At 38.1% G+C, this 15,906-nt stretch overlaps 1 protein-coding gene across 5 annotated transcripts in view; it reads right to left on the bottom strand.

The window, feature by feature from the left end:
• LOC124569465 (synapse-associated protein of 47 kDa-like) overlaps positions 1–15,906 on the bottom strand; it is a 319,550-nt gene that overhangs the window by 22,241 nt on the left and 281,403 nt on the right. For all 5 annotated transcript variants that reach the window (XM_047131078.1, XM_047131076.1, XM_047131075.1 and 2 more), the window contains exon 7: positions 2,865–3,004. In XM_047131078.1, coding sequence (XP_046987034.1) covers positions 2,865–3,004 — 140 coding nt within the window. The remainder of the gene's footprint in view (positions 1–2,864; positions 3,005–15,906) is intronic.

The raw sequence follows: 15,906 nt of genomic DNA on the forward strand, positions 1-15,906 counted from the left end.
ACCTATACTATTCTTTCCCCATCTGGATTCATTATTCAAGGCATTGTTTTCAGTATGCTGACTCCAGCGCTGTATCTAGTTTTACTGGAAATCTTGTTAATCAAAATATACAAATCATTGAACTTTCTACTACACTAGGACTGTCACTTTTGTGAGAGTTACTCTGCATTTACAGAAATAATGACACCACTCATCGGGAAGACTGGCAGTCCAAATTATCAGTAATGTACTTCAGTTTCAGTGAAACTAATTAATTTCCGAGATAACTAACACTAGCGCTCAGGACCAACTACATACTAAAGTGTAGTGAACTGGCCATGTACGAGCATATTATTGTGAGCCTGAATGGTATACTGCAGCAACACTGACAGCAGGTAGGCATAGGATGATGTTATTGTAGTAATTCAACAATGTCAATGCAGTATTCCAAGTCAGGTTAGCTTGTTGAAACAGTTGACCGAGCTGAGCGATAGTGCACGAGTTTGTGCAGCAAGGGGCAAGGCAGAGTTTCACATTGGTAGTGGCGTTTCAGGATACACAACTGTTAAAAGTGCACATGCGCAACAAGCATACCGTTACCGAATTTTACTGGGCTTATTCTTAGTCTCACAGCCCTACCAGGATGCCGAGGCTGTGCCAAGCGATATCACTACATGGAACTGCCTGTATTCATCACCAGTTCGAGGCCACGGTAGGGCAACAGATATGGCATCATCGAGAGTGCCCAATGCTCACATAAAATTCTTGCTGCCAGCTTACAAAATGTGGACTCTGGCGCATGGCAAAGGCTCTGCGTCAGCAACTTGGGGTGTGCTAGCTGCCAGCCCAGCAGAACTCAGAAGCCAGCTGGCCACTGACCTAGTGTACTACACAGTGCAGATGTCACAATTACGAACTTGAAAAATGAAATCGAGAGAGATTGCTGTAAACACCACTTCCTATCATGCCTTACTGTTTTCATGGTGAGACTTGGTCCTGGTTTCCAAAACAATCCTCGAGTCCTTTCGAGTCCTTTTCTTCCAACACACTTGTCTTTTTCAAGAAGAAAGAAGAACGGCCTTCTGGTTGTGACATCTAGCAACTATGGTCTTTGCTTACATTTGTTTATTGACATGTTGTAAGTGGGTGTTCTGTCTGGCCTCTTAACATACTTTTCTTTGTGGCTTCACAACAAAGTAAGTTCAATCCAGTGACATGGTTTGACCAGTAATTATTGTGCATCATCATCACTGTACCTACTCCACATCTGCTAAAACTACTCTGCTCTCTTATAAATCTGGCACCAATAGTTTTCTTATTCAGTGACTAATTCAGTAGTGTTTTGCAGTTGTCTCCTGTAAGCTGATACAGGCAAGCAACACCAATATTCACAGTATACCACTGCCTGCCAACACACAGTTTGGTTACATATTTTTATTACTTGTCTTAACACTGTATTCCTCTTTCTTTACTCATCATAAGGCTTGTGTTACATAACTTCACTTCAGGCACACTGACCTCTCCATTCTACCCACTGGGACATTCAGCAAACCCAGGCGATACAGAAACTGCAGTTTCTAGAACTAATCAGTGTAATTCCCTATTTAGCTGTGGCAACACACAGCTTGACTGGCCTTTTTTATTTTAATGTACCACTGACCCACCAAGCTATACAGTCTCTGTTTGAAGTGCCAGACTACAAATACAAAGGTCTTGGGTTTGATCCCCAGTCAATCTCAGGATTTTCATCCATCACTTATCAGTTGTTTCACCTCTGACGAAGTTTGTTTATGTGAAAACTACCACTGGGTATGTCAGTTCAGAGATTGGAGGAAGACAATGGCATCCCATTCCCAACAATACCACGCCTAGTAAAGTGCTGTGGTGTTCAGAACAATCTTCATATTGGTAACAGTTTTACGTTTTACTGAAATATCATAAATTCAAGCACTTGCATATGGACAAACACACACCTCTCCTCAAAGCGCTCTCTCTCTCTCTCTCTCTCTCTCTCTCTCTCTCTCTCTCTCTCTCTCTCTCTCTCTCTGGGACGGGGGGGAGGGGGAGTGGAATATCAGGAGTGTATAGCGTATGGCCCTATACCTGATCAATGCTAATTATCATATACAGTTTTGTGGAAAAGAAAATTATAACTTCACCAATTGTAAACTATAAAATAAAGAATATATGCTGACAAACATGGCAACAACTGTTAGTATGGATCAAGAGGCTGTGGTAAAATTTATGGAGGTCACTAAATTCTTGATGTTTGGCAACTGATGAAATTTTTTTTACAGACTCATAAAACTTGTTTAAATTATTGCTTGGGCTGGTTTCAACACATTTTAGGGTGCCTTAACAACCATTTCCCTGAAGCCTACAAACTGCCCACATACAGAGGAATGACCTGAAAACCAATTTCAAATGTTAAGGGCACATTATAAAGCAAATATTTGGTACCAGAAATAAACAAAAATAGGACAAATAATCTATGTAGGTTTCGTCTACATCTACAATTAATGCGTAATATTTTCGAGGTTTTGCCAAATCTGTTTTTGATGTCTGATATTCAAAGAAAGTGCGAAGTTGTCAGAAATAATGCACACTTTCAATGACTAACAATGAAATTAGGAAATTCTATGCCATTTCACTGCATGCATCTCTCTTTTAGCAAAATACTTTTAACATCGTAGCAGTTCAACTACTACCATTACAAAATACTTCAATTCAAAAAAGAAAGCAACTGCTTCATTTTCTAACACTTAAGCTTTCATTATCCTTGGAATCCAACAACAACACTTACAATTGTAAACAAAGCAGTGTAACTTCAGCTATTAAGATCCATTCACATTAAAATAAAAATGGAATGCAGAACATTCACGTACCAGTTGGTTCAGCAACGTCAACACTGCCAGGCTTTGAAGCATTCTCACCCTGTTCCTGGACCATTGATGACAACTCATTAGCCTGACGGATAAGGCTCACACGATAGAAGTAGTTCCGCCAGAAGTTTTCTTCACTTATCCTAAAATGATAACCATCCTTTTAGTTGGTAAAAGAAAAAATAGAAAAGAAACACACAATTTTTTTAAGAAAAGGGCTGTAAATGACTGCTTTTAAGTATAGCATTATCAATGAAATTTTTGCCCTCCCTTTTCAAACAGCTGTCAATATTTGCTGACTTTCCACAATGACACCCTCAGTCTTGACTATGACTTACAGGCTGACAAACATTGCACCATTTCCAATAACTATAACAATATGAAACTTGCACCTTGTGACTTTGCTTCCACTGTAAATTGCATTCACCAAATGAACTGACAATACATCAAAATGTTTTAAGTGCTTTCCTTTTCCCATCTGCTTACCAAAATAACTGGTACCCAAAATTAACAACAAACATCACTGGATTTCGTTAAGAGTGGCAATAAAGGAATCAAGAAACAATACAACAAAAGTATCTACACGATACCAACATTTCCACTAGTAGGGAATAGATTAAACGATTACAGTGTCGATGCAATATCACCACACACAACTTTTTTTATACGTCCAAAAAAGAAATAGTTACATTGATATAACAGCATTATAAAAATTCATGCCATCTTTTATAGAAAGATGATCATGTATAACTACATACTACCTACATAAAACTTCATACACTCTAAAAAGAAAAACTTATTTTATGATAGCCACAGAGGCTTTCCTTCATGACCTGAGGAAAGTAAATGAAACATTGGAAAATTCTGGTAATTCTGGTGTGTGTCTCAAAAATGGTGTCCACAGATTCAGGATAGGCACTCATTAGTTGCAGTTCCCTCAGTGGTAAGAAGCAGCCTTGATGAAGTAGCCTGTTCAAATGTTTATCACATCACTGCATAAAATCTGAAGTAAATCGGTCAAAAACTTTTTTAGATTGTTGGAAACACAGTTTATTTTTATGCTGAAACCAGATTACTATAATGCTGAATATAAAAGAAATATAAATAACCTGAACTTACGAACACTGTGATCACTGAAAATATTTCAGATAAATTAGAATTTAAGGTACCCAGCTTTGCCCTACTTTTGCTAACACACAGAGTCTAGACTGCAGCTACACTAATATTATAGAAAATTGCAACACTAATGTACTATGAAGAGGTTTACAACAACACAAAAACAATTAAATTTACGTGACTATATGTCATCTCTTAGAACTTCTGTATGGTGTTAACTACCTACATGCTGAATAAAGACGCTTTAAAGCTTGAGGCATCAAAAAGCCCTAGATATAAATTGACAGAAATTGCTACAGTGCCAGAATGAGGAAGTTGCTGGAAAATAATATCCACATACTTATTCAACCATAACAAAAATATGAAGGCCGAGGAAAAACTCATACTCTTATTGGTTTTCTAAGAAGGCTTCCACATTCTTCCAGTTTTGGTTGTACCTGTGTGATATGCAGTTGGGTGCAGTGGGCCACTGCTCATATAGCAGCCTATACTTTTCATTTTTCTCACACTGTTTGGTATTAGGTTGGTGCAGAAGTTCATAGTGTTTTTGTTATGCATGTTCATTTTCCTGTTGTTATGTTTTTTTTATCAACTGTCATTTTTTATTTGTAGTTCACTGTTGCTATCCAAATTTACGTACTGTCATTCTGACATTTGCAAGATAGTGAGTGGGCCTGTGGACACTACAAGATTGAATATCAAATGGAGAAATCTGAATGTTTCCAACATATTCTTCTGTTTGAGGTCAATGAAAAGGGCATCCAAAAACATTTATGCCACGTATGGGTATAATACCATTGGACAGAGCACAGCAAGAAAATGGTTTTCTTGATTAAGGGGACCACACCTCGGTTCAGGTTGAAAAAAAAAATCAATTTTCAGTTTTCATCATATTTCGATATAATAAGGTTTTATTTAAGTACTCTGAAAAGGACTCTGCTGAATTTTTTTTTTTTTTTTTTTCGAGCATTTAAAGAGCATTTTCCTACCATGTGTGTTTATGTTCCATGCTCACTTTTCTGTCACCCACTTTTCTACATGTATTTTAGATCTTTATTGCCCCTACATTGCACGTTCGGGATTTTTGTTTTTACTCCCAAGTGTGTTGCTATCCTTGGAATGCAATGGTCGGTATTCTTTTGTTTCTGCTGTTTGTAAACAACACGCTTTGAACCACGCGGTTAGTTTTGTTCAAGTGTGATTGTGAGTAGTTGTTATACTTACGTTTGCAGTGCTTGTTTACGTGTGTTCTGTTGTGTTTATTGAAGATGACAAAACGTAACGGCATTTTCAAGAAACGACAATTTAGAGGAAACAAGATTAGAAAGCTTTCTGTACAAGAGCTTATGTCGCCTGGCAATGATGTTTCTAATTGCAATTCTTCAACAAGTGCATCATCAAAGAAGCTCTCACTATTTCAAGAGAGTTACAACGAATTTACTGTAAGTTACAAGGGGTGTAGCAACATTATTATAAATTGGAGAACATTGTCAGATGTAATTTCTAAATTTGTACACTGTAGACAGTATGGTGAGCCACAGAGTGTAAAAATTTGTTGAGAGTGCCAGTGGGAGAAATGGCCCAGCAATTGCTTTGGATTTAATTTGCACTAAATGCTCAGCTGTGATTTCATTTACGAGTTCTTCAAAACCAGATGCAAGTGGCCCTTATGAAATAAATACTAGATTAGTTTATGCCTTACGATCCATTGGCAAGGGCATGGCTGCAGGGAGAACATTTTGTTCAGTGATGAACTTACATCAATCACCAAAGAAATTTGAAAAACTGACTGCAATGTTAGAGAAAGCTGCATGTGAGGAAATCATGAAACTGGCTGCTAGGGAACCAGTGGAAGAAAACTATGGATGTTCGGGTATTGCAGTTGCACTTGATGGAAGTTGGCAGAAAAGAGGACATACTTCTCTGAATGGAGTAGTGACTGCCATGAGTGTAGCACACTGGTAAAGTGTTAGATATGGAGATAATGTCTAAATATTGCAAATGTTGTGAAGTCAATGAACATAAAGAATGCAACTGTGTGGCTAATTTTAGAGGAACAAGTTGTGGCATAGAAGTTCATGGAGTACAACAAATATTTCATTGCTCTGTAGAAACAAGAGGTGTATGGTACACCAAATATTTGGGCGATGGTGACAGTAAGGCATACAACAATGTGGTGAACTCTAAGCCATGTGGAGATGCCATTATTAGCAAAATAGAATGTGTAGGCCATGTTCAAAAACGTTTGTGAACAAGGCTGAGAAAATTAACTGTTGAAATGAGAGGAAAAAAATTAAAAGATGGAAAATTGTTGACCGGACAGGGTCAGTTAACTAAAACTGAAATAGAAAACCGGCAGGTATACTATGGGTAGGCAATTAGGAGAAATAAAGAAAATCTGGAGGCAACAAAGAGAGATGTTTGGGCCATATTCTTCCGTAAGTCCTCTACTGATGATAAGCCATGTCATGGATTGTGTCCACAGGAGAAAATTCGTGGTGCAAATACAATAGGGCTCAGGCAACTGGAGAATCTTATTCTCACCAGCATTCTCTTCCTGCTGCAATTACAGCAATTGAACCTATTTACAGAGACTTGGCTCATCCTGACTTTCTAAGGAAATTTCTGCATGGGCAGGCACAGAACCCAAATGAGTGTTTCAAAGCATAATTTGGAACCGCCTTCCTAAAACTGTATTTGTAGGATGAACTAGGAGTTCATGATGCTGTTATTACATTCAATTATGGTAATATTGCGAAGTGTTGGGTACTGAAAAATTCGGGAATTAATTCTGGTGAAACTATGATCACTGGGCTGCAACATTGCAATAAAATGAGGATAGCTGATGCAGACAGGTCTGCATCTAATATGGTCAAGAAAGCAAGACAAACATCTAGTAGGGTGAAAAAGAAGCTGGACAACCTGCTAGAGGCCAAAGAAGGGCCATCATATGAAGCAGGGCAGTTTTAATTAACTGTAAGTAACAAATTTCAAAAGTTTTCTCTTTAAAGTCAATTTCCCGCAAACTAAAATTTTCAGTACATACACCACATTATATCAGAAACTATCATAGCAAAATGAATGAAATTTTCAGAGACTCTGCATAAAATAAAAAGCCACCTCTGGTACTACATTCATTAATATTCCCCCCACTAGGAAGTTCACAAAAAATATTTTCTGCAGAAAAAAACTTAATATTTTTTGTTAATAAATTTAAAAAAGTATTTCTTAAAAACTATAAAATGGATAAAGTAGATTTTAGTACAGTTGACTATTAGAATCGTGTAACATACAGTAAAAATATTAAGGCCCTGCATCAAATAGTTTCTTCAAAAATGGGTCAAATATTTGCCTAAATTAACATGGGTAAGATAGGCAGGGTGTAGTCCCCTTAAGGTGGATCATTTTGATGTTAGTGACTCTCCATGTTCAGAAAGACCTTCAGGTTTTGACGAATATCATATGAACACATTAATCCACAATGATCATGTCAGTGGAATAAAGAACTGGCAGATGTGATGAAATGTAATCCTTCTACCACCGTGTGACATTTGCACGCAATAGATAAGGCTCAAAAATTAGGTCTATGGGTACCACATGCTCTAAGCCAAAATCACAAACATCAGTGGATGGGATGGCCATATGTGCACCTTTACTTGCTCATCGTCAATTTGCTTGTGGAGAATATGAACCATTCCTATCCTGTATAGTCAATGGTGATGAGAAATTGTGTGTCTATGCTAACATAAGGAAAAGGAAGGATTGGTTAAGTCCAAACAAAGCAGCAACTCCCCTTGCAAAGATCTGCATGCTTCCACAAAAGATAATTTTATGTAGCTGGTGGAACAACGATCATGTGGTGTACTACAAATTATCTATCACTTTTGACATTTATTTTCAACATCTGAGATGTCTTGCAGACGCATTCCAAGAACAACATCCAGGAAGACTGCATGAAGTGATGCTACTCCACGATAATGCCAGCATTCTACTAGACTGACCACACCCAACCTGTTGCACCCTCAGATTCGCACCTTTTCCACTCTCTTTCCAACAACCTTGAAGCAACTTCCTTTCAGGATGAAAAAACACTCCAAGCATGGCCCCATGATTTCTTTGCTTCAAAATCACTCGATTCTACAGTCGCAATATCGAAAAGTTACACTGTTTTAAATAGTGAAGCAGAATATATTATTGATGAGTGAAGCCTCAGTTATGTGTATCTGTTGTGTTTATCAAAATTACAGAAAAAAGGCTACAAACTTATGCAACAACTCTACAGCCTCACATGCAACACTATCTGATAGAGACTAGGACTTGTTTTATTTTTCTTATTTATATTTTGTGTATTTTTTTGTTTTAGCAGTGTAGATTTAGGACTTTTGCAGTGCCAGAGTCGAGCAGTTCAATCTCCCTTGTTGCTGTGGTCTGCTTGCACTTTTCCTGTTGACTGGCTAATTCAGAATATAGCAGGAAATGAATAGCAACAGTGCTTGTGTGAACATAAGAGAGATTAGTCATTATCCAGACAAGGCTAAAAGTAGTTCGTCTTTATGATGATGCCCTATGCTGAAGTGGCAGTGGAGCAACTGTGGCAAAAGCTGCAGTGCCTCTGGTGCCACCAGAATCCCTTGGAAACCTACATCTTTCGATGCACAAGAGCTAGTCAGTTTCTCCTCATCTGAGGTTGATGGGGTGGACAAAATACCTGCTTGAAACATCATTTTATTCTACTGAAAAATTGTTCTTCCGTAATAATAAGAACAGTTTATGTGCAGCTCTTCTGTTGCACACACAATCTGAAACTCCTGTTAACCATTCCCTTATCAGTCAAATGTTTAAGTAACAAAAACAAGACACACCTGGTTAGCACACTGGACTCGCATTCGGGAGGACGACGGTTCAATCCCGTCTCCGGCCATCCTGATTTAGGTTTTCCGTGATTTCCCTAAATCGTTTCAGGCAAATGTCGGGATGGTTCCTTTGAAAGGGCACGGCCGATTTCCTTCCCAATCCTTCCCTAACCCGAGCTTGCGCTCCGTCTCTAATGACCTCGTTGTCGACGGGACGTTAAACACTAACCACCACCACCACCACCACCACCAAGACACACTATGAAATTAGACACTATGTTTTCATTTGAATTTTCATAGGTGAAGAGAGGGAAATACATATATTGAATATGAAATTGACCAGCCTGATGCCAACTTTGCAAAACAGGGTTTAATTGTCAGAAAAATCAAGATAATTAAGAAAAGCCTAATTGGTGATTTGAGGGAAATCTGAAATATTTCACAAATAGTTACTGCTACCTTTGCAAATGAAGCATCAGAAAGTTTCTCTCTTTAGTGCCTAGCTGTTTTGCATATAAAATTTTGCATTGGTGCAATATTCAGCTGACAAAATGGCTTCTTTCAAACCTAAATTCAAGACTTTTGAAAGCAAAAGAGGCTAGGAGAGCAATTATGTAACCTCTCTTTGATAACACCTCAGTGTTGTTGCAGCTCTGAAGAAGATTGCTGTTTCTCTTGCAGCCATTGGCACCTCACAGTTGAAAGCTGGCAACGGCACTGCTAGCTGCCGGGAATCTTCTCACATTAACTCGAGTACAGAATGTACTGGGGTGAGCAAGCACAGCTGAATGCAAAAGATACCCGGTAATTATGGAAGATCATCCAGAAACAATGAAGGCAGCGAAACACGTGAGAAGACAGAATGGTGAAGATGATCAAGGAGCACAGAATTACATGAAAGTAGTGAGAAAATTTCTTGCAGACAGACACTTTCGCCAATCGACTCTTCCTGTGTTTGCGATCGCCAATATTTTCTACATATCTTTCCACATGGTGTGCAGATAACACAAGGGTTTCTGATGATAGAGAATTGTTCACAAGATGCTATCACTAACTGACCGGACACTGTAACTTTTCTCACACAAGGTGCAAAAAGGAATTGGAAGAAGTGGCGTCTCTCTTCATTGACTTGTCTTTTGCAGAGAAGTGTTGTCTTGTGTTATTGCACACATTTATAAACATCCAAAAGTAACTACAATTAATAAATAGAAAGGATAAAGAGGTCATTTGTTGTTTCCGACAAATCATGGAGGAAGTATAGGAACATCTGCCAAGCAATCTTATAAATATCGACATTGCCTTTGATTAATATGCAGATGAATTTTGACATTTGACCACAAATCATGCAAGCTGGTTTTTAATTACCTTAAGAAGCACAAACACCTGTAAGTCAATGTAAATGCTGTTAATTTTGAAAAATTGGCTAGCTCTGCAAATGATTCGAATTTCCATGAAACATTGGCTTCAAAGCAGCTATCAAAGGACATGTAAAAAAACAGAAAAGACATCAAGCACTGTATTAGGGATGCATTTTACGAGAGTAGGAGTAAAATAGACAGCTACTCCTATCTTCAAACTTCCACCCATCTGGCAAATTTGAGGCATTACCTTCAGGGTGGTAACTTGAACCGCTGTTGTGGCTGTTGCTCTTTGGGAAGCAAGCTTGAAGCCCATAATCTCATAGTGAAATGCACAATTTTGTCAAGTGCATAAGCTATGCGCAGAAACAAGTGACAGAAATTGGGTCACATTATGCTTATGACAAATGAAATAAATAGGTTAAATCAACACTACAACCATTAGTCAAGATGTTCTCTCTGTTTCTAGTCTTAGCAGAGAAGTAATGTTGATCAACTGCTTGAACAGTAGTTAAGTAACAAAGCAGGGTTTGAGATTGGACAATACTGCTTGGTCTGAAGACTTATATACTAGTAATGGATGGGATTCAGTTAGTCATAAACATTTTAGTGACTATCTAATAATGCCTGGTGAAAACACGACTATGGTTTTGCATCAGTCATAGCCAGCATTACTACATTGACTGGCAAACTTTAATTCCTGCTGGTTGTCATTTGACATTATCTCCTTGCAACTGCAATCAACAATCATCATGGCTTACTGATAGTTATACTCAGGCATCCCAGAAAAAAAGAGGAGGGGGAGGAGAAGGAGAAGAAGAAGAAGAAGAAGAAGAAGAAGAAGAAGAAAAAAAGAGCTTCACTGAATCATGAACTGAAAAACAAATGCTTTTTCCGCCTTCGTGCACAGCACTCCAGTTGAAGTTCAAAGAGATGTTGCTTCACACTCTGCTGAAACTGGAACAGTTTCTGAACATTCGATTCTGACGAAGGCAGAACAGCGATTGAAAAACATGTTCTGCTGGTGAATAAAGAATCTCAGCCACAAGTCGCTGAGTGTTCAGGGTGGGGAAAGAGGAGGCGGGGGGGGGGGGGGGATGAGAAAGCAGATAGTTTGTCACAAACATAAAGCTGGAAAAACTTGCTGTCCATTACATCAAATATATTTGGAAGATATCTGTAACGACCTGTAAGTATTTCCAGCAGCATGTTACAGGTAGCGAAAAAAGATTCTGGCTTTATCTTTTTTTTATGCTCACAGATTAGTTGGTTGATTTGGGGGAGGGGACCAAAGAGCAAGGTCATCAGTCTTTATGCTCCCAGAAGAGTTGAGTACGAGTGTGTGAATGAAAATATCAATGATGTGAATAATTTAAGCACCCTACACTCTGAAATATTAAACATGGCGAAGCTGACAGATCTGAACTCATATTTTTATAATATGTATTGTTGTTCAAGTTACTGGACCAGCCCATCAAGCGATCTCATCAGAATGGTCAACCAGTTAGGATCTTCTTTCCGATTCCACATTCGCGGCTCTAATGACCCTTTCTGGCATTAAGTTATCAGCAATCTGTGCGTTCTTGACAACACTCCTACCACAAAAAACACGACAATCTCATCCCAAGAGAGGATGGCATAGTTACTCAAATTTCAGGTTAATCTGACATGCTAATTTTTATCATTGCTTTATCAAATATGCAATGTAATTTTGAAGACAGATATATTGATAAGACATGTCACTGATTACTTTATCCGTTTTGAATTTCACATGAAAGGTTTCGTGCACGCCCACATACTGCACTAGATGAGGTGGTTTCTGACGTCAAGGGTCAATTACTATAATCCTGACATTATCAAGCTAAGGCAAGCCAATATAAACATTCAACCAGTTGGTTCTAGGACTTGTATTGTCATTTATACTTTGAAATACATTGCCACAGCTGAGAGACATTATCAGCAAAAATATTCTACCAACTGTAGAAACAGCTGTGTGAAAAGGAAGGGGCAGAAAGGCATCTCTCTTTTTGATGACACCAACATTCTGAACAGCCAATAAATGTAAACACAAGAGGCAACTGTGATGCTTTGTAATCGTAAGCTGCATTTCTCGGGTAGGTAGGCCATATTCTTGAGCACTGTTCACAAATAAGAATGGCCAAGGTCAGTCTCACAACCATAATTTTAATCTGCAGCACCTCTTCAGTTTCGTGGGACTCCATCAGAGTAAGCGACAGCACGATAATGTGTTCACTGAATTGATCCATCAACTTTGTGAAGCCAACTTCACTTCTGATGACATAAGTGTCCTCTACAGCAGAATATATCCCAAGGATTTAAGGACAGAGACCAGGAGAAGCAGTTGCTTCAGATTCATGCAATAAATGCACAAAACACTACCTGCAGAACCGGCTGCAACAGTTTATAAAATTTGCGCAATTGGTATATACTCCGGAATGTAAGAGGACACAAGAAAGCCAGCATTGAAAAAGCGTGGTAAACTAAATATCAATGACTGTGGTAGACTTGCTGATGAAATTAATATTGGAATCGGCAGTATAGTCCAATCCACGAACAATGGCACTTTGCACATGTCGAGTCATGGTCAAAGCTTGCATTATTGACGATTCAAGTGGCAGTTGGGGTGAGCGCATTCTTTCTGCTTGTAGAAAGAATATATACTGCAAATTACGTCTCTCGCTTACTAATGCAGAATTTATCACTTACTACCACTATTAGCGATGACAGCTCGCAACAAATGGAAATGAAATTCGCTTAACAACTTGCTACGATCACATTTAGTGCTCGCGCTAGCTACAGTGGTCACAGCAGAGCACTCTGAGCATACTGAACGCTCACTGGCTGTCAGAACATATGTGACTTAGGTGTGCAGAACAAGCCTTAACTCTACCAACATTGTTCGTGACTAACTATAGGCGTATGTTGAGGATATACATGCCTGATAGCACTGGTATTATCAACTGGTACTGGGTGAAATTGTTGAGAATAATTGGATCCATCAAGTTTCAGCTTCACAAAGATCAATAACCACTGCCAGTTCTCTTTTGCTTAGACAATCATCCCCACATTTCAACTAATAATCAACATCTTAACACCATTCAACAGATAGCTGTTCATTAGAGCAGCAAATTCTACACAAAAATGCAGCAGTTTCAGTTATCTTTGACAATGAGCTGGGCAACAACTCCTCTTAAGTTGCAAGGGCTTACTTTGTCTCCTTCAGGCGAAGTCTACTTGGGTAGATGAATATTTGTTACTCATTAAGTGTATATGATGTTAACCAGATTTCCACCTTTGGATTCTTTTTGTCCATTTTGGATGATACTGATGAAGGTCAAATGTCGCATGGCTGCTCCTCATCAGTAGTTGTCTATGAGTATGCACATTTGAGAGGCTTTCCACTGTTTGACGCAGAGCAGCACTTTACAGTGACAGGACTTCCTGAGACTACTATCCAATTGTTCTGAGACGATGACAACAGTGAACATGAAGGTCGAGCATCTCAGGAACTCAAGAAGATGGCAGAATTCTACTTATGACATTAGAAACCATGGATTTCTTTGTTTCATGCCGGGAAAATAAAATAAATATCAAATCATAGCACAAACTGGAACGTCTCTGCTTTTCCTCGGTCAGTACTTAATTACGTTGTACTTCACATTTTCTGAACAAAAATTCAAAATACAAATAAAATTTTACAAAATTGAGAAAAAGATATAAAATGTTTTGTGAAATCATTTGCCTAAAAGCAAGAAATAATACAGATTAGAGAAACATTTGACACATCTTCAAATTATTTTCAAAATCTTGCACAGCAAGAGGGATGCCAATTTAGAATTTAGAGTTCAATTTTTAACTTATAATCTTGGAATATTAAACAGCATTACAGGATACTTGTCTGATGGATCATGTAGATAGTGCAGTTGCTGTTGTGTGTCCTTGACATATTTCTATTATCTGTGCCCAAATGTGTAAATAATTCCAACAATTCGTCACCCTCAAAAATTTTTCTACAGAGAGTCCTTCAAATATCAACAAAGAGAAGGTATGTGCTACAAGAAGTAATATCACACTTATAAGTGCTGTTGTCATCATTGCTGTGTCATTCCGATCATCATTCAAATGTGTGTCAAATGTTTCTCCAGTCTGCTTTATTTCATACTTTTAGACAAACAATTTCACAAAACATTCTACCTTTTTTTTTTTTTTTTCTTCAATTTTGTTTACCTTTATTTCATATGATCTTTAGGCTATTACGGCATCAACTGTACTTGTAACCTACAGTGAAAATATGTATTTCAATCAAAATCTGTAATGGAAAAGTTATGCTGAACACACCACTTCTGCAATTCATTATTCCTATTACATAGTTACCATAATTGATCTTATTATTGCTGATATTCCATGTATAGATATTAATTTTTTTTGGATTGATTTATTCTGCACCCGCATGACTTTTTCACACATCAGATCTACAGAAAATGTGTACCATAAAGAAATGAACATTCCATGCTTCACTTCAGTGTAATTTTTCCCAAGTTCCTTTCTGACAATTTTGTCATCGTGTCTTACGTAACAGGTTAAATAGTAGTTCCATTAATGAAAGATATGGGTGTTGGGACCACTTTGCAATTAGCAGCAGTATAAAGTCACCGAGTCAAAGTACACAAAAGTTCCAAAAGAATGTTGTTTAAGTTCGACAGATGTATCAACACATGACATTTCAATCAGACTGTGGGGGGAAGGAGGGAAGGGGAGGGAGAGGGAGGGGTTGAGGGAAACACTTGTCACCTGTGATTCCACTCCTCTCAGTAAAACAATGGCCTTAACAAGGACACAAAATTAATCTTGCTTCACTGTCAAACCCTTAATGTTTAATATTATGGCACACTGTATATTATGTAAGTAAATCCATAAGTATAAGCTCACACATAGCAATTTTACAAATAGGTAGCTTCACATGATATTCTGCACTTTCCATGTCACAGACAATGTATGGTTAAGAGCATTCTACAGTTTCCCCACACCATTCCAGGCCAATGCCAGGGTAGTTCAAACCAAGCATCAACACCTTCCCTTCCCCTACTCATTAATACTAGTAAAATGAAGTAAACCGTTACACAGAGAGTTTCCATGATGATGATACAATGTTTCAGGGATGACAGACAAGGGTAAATCTATAAATTCCAAGTAAGGGACCCTGGTCTGGAAATGACAGAGTTTAAAGTTCGATGTGAAAACCATTCTTATATCTCCAACACTGGAATTTTTGTACCAGTGCTGCTGTTTTGAAGATTGTAGAGTATGCACTTTTCAAAGGTGGCAGTATGAAACAAAACAAGAAAAAAATATCCAGTAAACACGGGGTCTAAAGTGTGTACCTTAAAAGCTGCAAACACTTTTTCACTTCCAGTACCGTGAAACATCTCTTCTACTGAAGATGTGCTTATAGCTCTCAAGGCATGCATTTCAGAGCCCACATTTATTGGGCTTTTTTCTTGTTTTGGTCCATACTACCTCCAACAAAAATATGGGGACTAAAGGGCTTGCATTAGAAGAGATGTGTTTCTCAGTATCTAAGATGAGCAAGTGCTCACAGCTCTTAAGTTATGCAGAGGTATCAGAATGATTTTCGCTTTTAACTTTCAACTTTGTAATTTACAGACCAAGGTCTCTTACCTCAAATTGATACATTTA

Source organism: Schistocerca americana, unplaced genomic scaffold (genome assembly GCF_021461395.2).
Source record: "Schistocerca americana isolate TAMUIC-IGC-003095 unplaced genomic scaffold, iqSchAmer2.1 HiC_scaffold_15, whole genome shotgun sequence".
Lineage (NCBI taxonomy): Eukaryota > Metazoa > Arthropoda > Insecta > Orthoptera > Acrididae > Schistocerca > Schistocerca americana.